Source organism: Halyomorpha halys, unplaced genomic scaffold (genome assembly GCF_000696795.3).
Source record: "Halyomorpha halys isolate HHAL.00 unplaced genomic scaffold, Hhal_1.1 Scaffold207.1, whole genome shotgun sequence".
Taxonomy (NCBI): domain Eukaryota; kingdom Metazoa; phylum Arthropoda; class Insecta; order Hemiptera; family Pentatomidae; genus Halyomorpha; species Halyomorpha halys.
The window spans coordinates 138,493-145,783 of NW_027104696.1; the positions used below are offsets into that span (position 1 = coordinate 138,493).

Consider the following 7,291-nt stretch of genomic DNA (forward strand, 5'->3'; position numbering starts at 1 on the left):
AGAATGTAACATGTAAATGATAATAATAGAAAAATAAATTATAAATTATGGAATATATTACAGTTCTCAAAAAATCAACTGTTTTATTGGTTTTATCCTATGACATGAAAACTATGCTTATTTATATGAATGAACCGGAAGATGTGTTTAATTTTATAGCAGTTTGCTTAATATTGATGGAATTTAGAGTGTAATTTTCAGGAAAACAACTAAATTTTTGGAAAATATAAAAATTACAGCCCAAATTATAAAAATGTATCTAATTTGGAATAAATTAATAAATAAAAAAAAGTGTGTATGTGTGTGTGTCTAGCAAAGTAGCTTGAAGGAATTCTCTGACTTTTCAAGTTTTTTTTTTCAAATTTTTCCATGATCAAGCAAAATTTAAGCGAGCCAATAATATTTTTTACTTTATCAGACATATATCAAATATTAAAGATTGCACACTATTCACTAATATCATTTTAACTTATTAAAAGAACTTATAAAATGTTGATACAGTTAAACTTTGAATTGAGAGTAGGGAGAAACAGAAATATTTTGATATGGTTTGTTAATTATTGATCTAATAAATTATTGATTTAAATAATAAACATTTGCTTAATAATTCACGCCATTTTTTAGTTTTAACAGTGAACTTTCCCACTGCAGCAGTTTTCCAGGCTTTTTCAAATGTCTTGACTTTTTCCAGAAAATATATTCCCTCACTTTTTCTGGACACCCTGTTAACATAGACTACACTTGTCGAAAATGAGTCATATTCAGAAAAGCTTGATATCTCAGGAACTTATAGACTCAAAGATGTCAATTAGTTCTATTTAAATCCAATTTGAATTAGTTCACAATAATCATTTTCATAAGAATAGTAGTTTCCATATTTGCCAAAATTAAGACATAAAATAGTAATTTTTTCAACTAAAAGTTCTGTGCTTTGAAAAACTACATCTGAAGTGTACATAGAGTCAAATAAATAATTAAATTTTAACAAATTCACTCAGCTTAAAAACTGCGTTCAGAAAAGTTAAGGAAAAAAAGATTATAGGGAGACGGTAAAGCAACTAGATAATAGGTCAGTAGTGACCAATTAGATATAAAAATAGAAAAAAGTTAGGTTCTATTAGAAAAGAACACCAGGACAAAAAAAAGATTCCAAAATGGTTGTGAATGTAAACACAGACTGGCGGTTTCTAATTCAGGTTACATTTTAGAAAGACACATCAAGAAATAAGCTTTTGTAGTAAAGAATATATTTCTGTAGTAAGGTAAAGAGTTATAGCACAAAAAATTTAATACAGACAAAAATACATAAATAACACCTAATCCAAGACCAACTCAACATTAAAAAAAAACACTAAATACTATTTTGTGGTTTATACTAATGTTCATATCTATAGACAATAAAATACAACTAATTTTGAGTAAAATACATGTTATATAAATTGACAAATTTCTGTGAAGGGATTTTACCACTAGAAATTGTAGGTCCCAAGTATCACGCAACCATAAAACAGGAATAACTAAAATTCCACGAAAAATTATTTTCTTAATATCTTTCAAATACCTATGTATGTGTAAATATTTTGATTATGATTTATAAGAAATAAATTATTATATATTTAAAATACTAATGAACAATATACTATTGGTCTTTATCCACAATTTCTATAGCATATTATATAAATTTTACATAAAATATAGGATATTTTACATAAAAATAGGATTTGTTAAATACTCTTTTTTAATATTCATTAGGATTGAAATTACCTACAAGTAGCTTATAAATATTTCATAAGTGGAAAATATATTAGGTCTTGGAAATTAGTTGAAATGGAGCAACAAATAAGAGGAGGAAGAGTTAGGGCCTCAACATTCTGTCCCCTCTCTCTCTCTCACACACACGGCAAATCAGATGATCTTGAATTAACTTTTTAGGGGTATATAAACAATGAAAATTTTTAACTTTGTCGTATGCACAAGAAATAGATGATTTGCCATCAATATGTATATCATTTATTATTAAATATATATTATATTTGTGAAATAAAAATTTAAAATTCAATTAAATAGTACTGTCGTTTGGAGGTTGTTATAAGATCATTTTATTGCATTATCAACTATTGTTTCTGTTAAGGGCCAAAGCTAAATTTGTTTTTGATAAAACTTTAAAATTAAAAATTATTTGAAGTCTTAACGTAAATTATAGACACATAAGATATTTGTTATTGTATGTATATATCACTAATATACCTTTGTGTTTATATGAACCCACAACAATACCAACTACAATAGGATTAAGGCCTCAATACAGGCTGATAAACACCTCTGAGTCAGCCTTCCACGAATTTTCTGAAGTACCAGATCTATGTTGGATCTGGTGCATTCACCCACCTGAAGGGTCTCAAACCACCCACTGGCTCTCCGTTATTTTTTTATGTCAGCAGTAGTCTATTAAGAGCTGTCTGTACTCCTGTATTATTTCGATATGTGCATATTGACAAATATTAGTGCATTGAGGTAACACCTACAATCGGAACCTTCACACACAATTAACCAACCTTCTGTGAATGACTTTTGTTATTTATGATTAGCAGGCTCTGAGTTTTTTCTATAAATATTAATTAATGTTAGTATATATTAGTGGGTCTTATATATTATATATCTTGGTCAAGTCAATTTTTCTTGGTTTTCATTTGATAAATATAGAAAATTAACAAGTAATTTATTTATTTTGTTTCTTCTTTCTTTCTATTTTATAAAATTAGAAAGTAAGCTAAATTAATCGTTTACCTATTTTTTATCGTTGTTTATTAATTAATTTTTCTAATTAGGGAAAAATATCTTTTAGTTTTGTACATATATATTCTCGAATTTTTTGATACTAGGACTGTATTGTTTGTTTTATTTAATTATTTTTTTATATATTAAATACATTCTGTTAACAGTTGGAAAGCTTATTTTCTTTTTCTGTATTGTTTTGGTTCTTTTGAGGGTTTTCAATTTTGAACATAAGTCCTCCATCTATCATTAAAAAATGAAACCAGTATTTTTTGATCTTACAACTTTTTTTTAAATTTTAAAAATTAAAAATGACTATGAGTCAAAATCAAAGGGATGAAAAGAAAGCTAAATTTATTGATTAAAGGGAGCAGTTAAGTGATTTGGCAGAGTGATATCAAGGCGACCACCTATATAAGGTGTAATTTACCCACCGGTCCTACGCGAGGATCCCTATTCGCAGCAAGTCTATCACACATCGACGAGACATGTGAGTAGTTTGAAACAGCATTTCTTGGCTAATTCTCTTAGACAAAAATTAAATACCCCAAGGGAAAAACTAAAAATACTTAAGGATGATGTAAGAAATAATAGTTATTATGAGGCATTTAATAATACCTTTCGATTATCCACCATTAATATTCCTTTATTTTCTGGGGAAATTGCAGTTTGGCAAAATTTCAAGGTTTTCAAGTCCCTTAAACATGACAGTGATAATTTAAATGGAATTGTTTAAAAGAGAACTTCTCAAGCTTGGATTGAGCGATCTTCTGGGTTTTATATTAAATATTTTGGTGCTTAGGTTATTAGATAACAAAACTAGGAAAGCCTTTGAAATGGAACAGGAATCATAATGAAATTCCAGCTTGGGAAGAGTTTGTGGATTTTGTCCAACAGCAGATGAAGCTACAATCACAGGCCCTTCTTCTAACTAGTACTGCATCAGATACAGTAGAGGCAAAAACTGGGTACAGTGAATTCTCGAGACAGGTCTTAATCACAACGGTCACCAGTAAACTCGACAAAATGTCCAGTTTTAAGAAATTCCACCACATTTATGATAGCTAATGTTTTAAGAAACTTGCACCACAACAATGATGCAATCAAATTAAAGGGTTAAAACCATGTATTAACTGATTTGCATTGGGAAACTTCATGAATCAGTACACATCTCGAGTATCTTCCCGGTACTGTGGTAGGAGACATCACTCTCTTCTACATTTCTTGGGAGTCTAAAAAGTGCATAAGTCCATCTTGTTCTCGTTTAAGGCTGATAAATTTTAAACAAAAGATAAAATAACCTATAGCATCTAAAAAAAGTCAATTGGAAAGGAAAGAGAAATAAAATTAGATTAAAAACAAATTAAACTTAGGGCCTTAACAGTTTAAGTTTGATTGAAAGGGGTTAGCCAGGATCCTGGAGGAAGGGATGGGTTGGCACTATCCTAATTAGCCCCATGCTTTCTTTATCAATATTTATTATTGATAAAAATGAAAAAATGTTAATGAAAATAATGAATGGAGGTGAAGAAGCAATAAGGAGCTGCACAATTTGTTTCATGAGCAGGATATCTCCCTTTCAATCAAACTAGAAAGGCTCAGATGGTTTGAATATCTTGCCAGAGCGGTCGACTATTTCCATCCAAACAGGATTCTAAAAGACCCCCTTTCAAGTTGTCACCGAGTGGGGAGACCAAGACTGCAAGAAGGCAAAATCATGTGGCCAATGAAGCCAGAGAATATTTGAATGTTCAAAACTCAATGGCAGTGATGCAAATAAATTAATCAGCCCAATATATTTAAATAATACCACTAATTACTGTAAACAATATAATAGAGGAAATAGGAATCTAATTAATAATCAAACCGGAATTCTTATTTTTGTAATAATTTTTTATGAGTTCATTATGAATGAAGTAAAGCTGAACTTTCACTTACACCTCAGTTAAAAATACTTTGGTAGTTGAAAGAGAGAAAAAAAATGTGACTAAGAGGCCAGTAAGAAAAAGAATAAAAGAGAATCAAAATTTGAGTGAAATCAACCAAACAAATAGCACTATGCAGTACTGACTCACTTTAGAACCTTGTACTTAAATATTTCTATTGCACTTGGGTTCCAAAATCAGCATTGATTGTAAAATGCATGAGACCTACAATTTCTGGTAGTAAAACCCTTTCACAGAAATTTATTTATTCATATAACATGTATTTTATCCAAAATAAATTTTATTAAAATTAAAAAAAATATTGAACAAATAATTATAGAATTAAGGAAGGATATAAAAAATACTAGGACCTAACAACTAATAGTATTGAACAAAATACAAAATGAGAAAATTGGCTACACCCAGTATAAACAAAAAAACCTCTGAACCGCTACAAACCATGATGGGTTCAGGTGTTCAGTACTTTTTTAGAAAGTACTGTTTCTTGAACAACAATTGTACAAGGAGGTGATTTGTTCATAATCACACTCAACTACCAGGTTTTTTTATCTAATAAAGGGAACCCAATTTATAGAGGCTAGGTGTACCTTACCAAACTAATCAATCAAATTTTGTATTCAGTGAGTACCTTTTATTTTAATTTTGATAAAATATTTATCTAGAAATACAAAATGTTCAATTTCTAGCTGTCAGGTAAGGTTTTTTTGAATGTATAAGTTGGAGCAGTAGCTTTTATTTTTTCTTGTATTTATATGTAACAAATATACTTATATTACTTGTATATACTCATATTACTTGTAAGTAAAAAATAAAAACTAACAACCTCAATATTTTATGACTTTTTTTGTTTTTTCACCAATAACAATGATATGACTGCAACACTTCAACAGACCTAAGATTAGGCTAGAGACAATATGAAATTTATGATCTATTTTTAAACTTGATTTGCTTAAACCAATTTAAATACAATTTGAAATACTGATTGAACAATGTTTATATTTAAGGTTTGTTTTCTGTTCAAGACTCTTTTCATAATAGATCATATAATAAAAATAGAATGTCAATTTGATGGTTCTAATGGATGTGAGTGAAGGGAAAAAAAAAATATAAACAAATGAAAGAAAATAACGTGAGGTGGGTCCAGTGGCTAGAGAAGCTCTAATCAATGGAGGATTAGGAATAGTTTATTACAAATATGACATTAAATATTAAGATATAATGGTATTGACAATCTATATATGTTGAATGATACTACGAATAGAAAAAAAAAAAAGTACCTTGCTTAAAAGAAAGTTCATCACTTTCAGCTCCTTCATAGTCATATAGAGCCCGCACAGGAATTCCAGGCTCACCATTATCAACTAAAGCTTCACTACCATCATCCCATTCATCTTCTTCAAATGGATTAACTTCACCACTTCCTTGGTTATTATCATTTCTTCAGACATAAAACAAAATTATTAATTAATATAGAATATATAGAAAAATAGCTTGAAGAAAGTTCCTGACTTTTCCAATTTATAAATTTTTCCTTGTACTGATGGATGTTTAAGTCATTGTATTAAATTTCTCGGTAAAGTTGGTAAAAATTGTTGCTTTATGCATAGTCAACTTCGACTCAATTCCAGGACTGAATTTATGTTAACCAATCATTCAATGTTAAGCAACTAACTGTAGAATAAAGGTTGTTTAAAAGTAAATTGAAAAAGTTTAAAATTTAGGGGGTTTTACAACCCAGTTGTAACAGGGAGTTATAAAACCCCCTCCTCCTCCCTGGGTTAAAACTAGAAAATAGGAACCTAGCAAATATAACATATTATTCTGATATTAAATTATCTAGTTGAAATTACCAATTAATACAGATTATCAAATAAAAGAAATGAATATGCTGACATTATTTTTGAATCACAATATTAATACTATTAATAAAATAATATAATATAATTTTATAATACGTTAATAAAATAATACAATGAATTATTTATTAATTAATTCAAGTCTGGTTTTGTTACAATAGAACTAAAATTGTTAACAAACAACAGAACAAGTTTTCATTTGGAGAGCATGGCATAATGTTAAATAAAGCATTTCTCTCATTTTTTAAATATATTTACTATTATAACAAATATAATAATATAACTATTACATTAAATAAATATTTTAAATACTCACAAATTATGATTACTCCCCCTGTTGTTTTGACTGCTCTTATTATCACTAAGCTTGGTATTTTCAGCTCCATTTTCATTAGTGTCAATGACACAAGAATTTGTCACATGCATGCCCATTTTCTTTTGCAAACTAACCTTACTGTTGACAGAAGAAAAGTCCTAAAGAAAAATTAATAAATAAAATACATATTTGTATAAATACATACATATACACATAAAGTAAAAAAAGATAGAGGACAAATAGTATTCATACATGATAACATTAGAAATAGTAAAAAACTAAAACTTATTTATAATATATATATATTATTCCAGTTTTAAGAAATTCCACCACATTTATGATAGCTAATGTTTTAAGAAACTTGCACCACAACAATGATGCAATCAAATTAAAGGGTT

At 28.4% G+C, this 7,291-nt stretch overlaps 1 protein-coding gene across 2 annotated transcripts in view; it reads right to left on the reverse strand.

Annotated features, from left to right (window-relative positions):
• The window catches only part of Synd (protein kinase C and casein kinase substrate in neurons protein Synd), a 40,682-nt gene that overhangs the window by 467 nt on the left and 32,924 nt on the right, over positions 1–7,291 (reverse strand). For both annotated transcript variants that reach the window (XM_014418687.3, XM_014418686.2), the window contains 2 exons: positions 6,894–7,051; positions 5,999–6,159 (listed from right to left, as the gene is read on the reverse strand). In XM_014418687.3, coding sequence (XP_014274173.1) covers positions 5,999–6,159; positions 6,894–7,051 — 319 coding nt within the window. The remainder of the gene's footprint in view (positions 1–5,998; positions 6,160–6,893; positions 7,052–7,291) is intronic.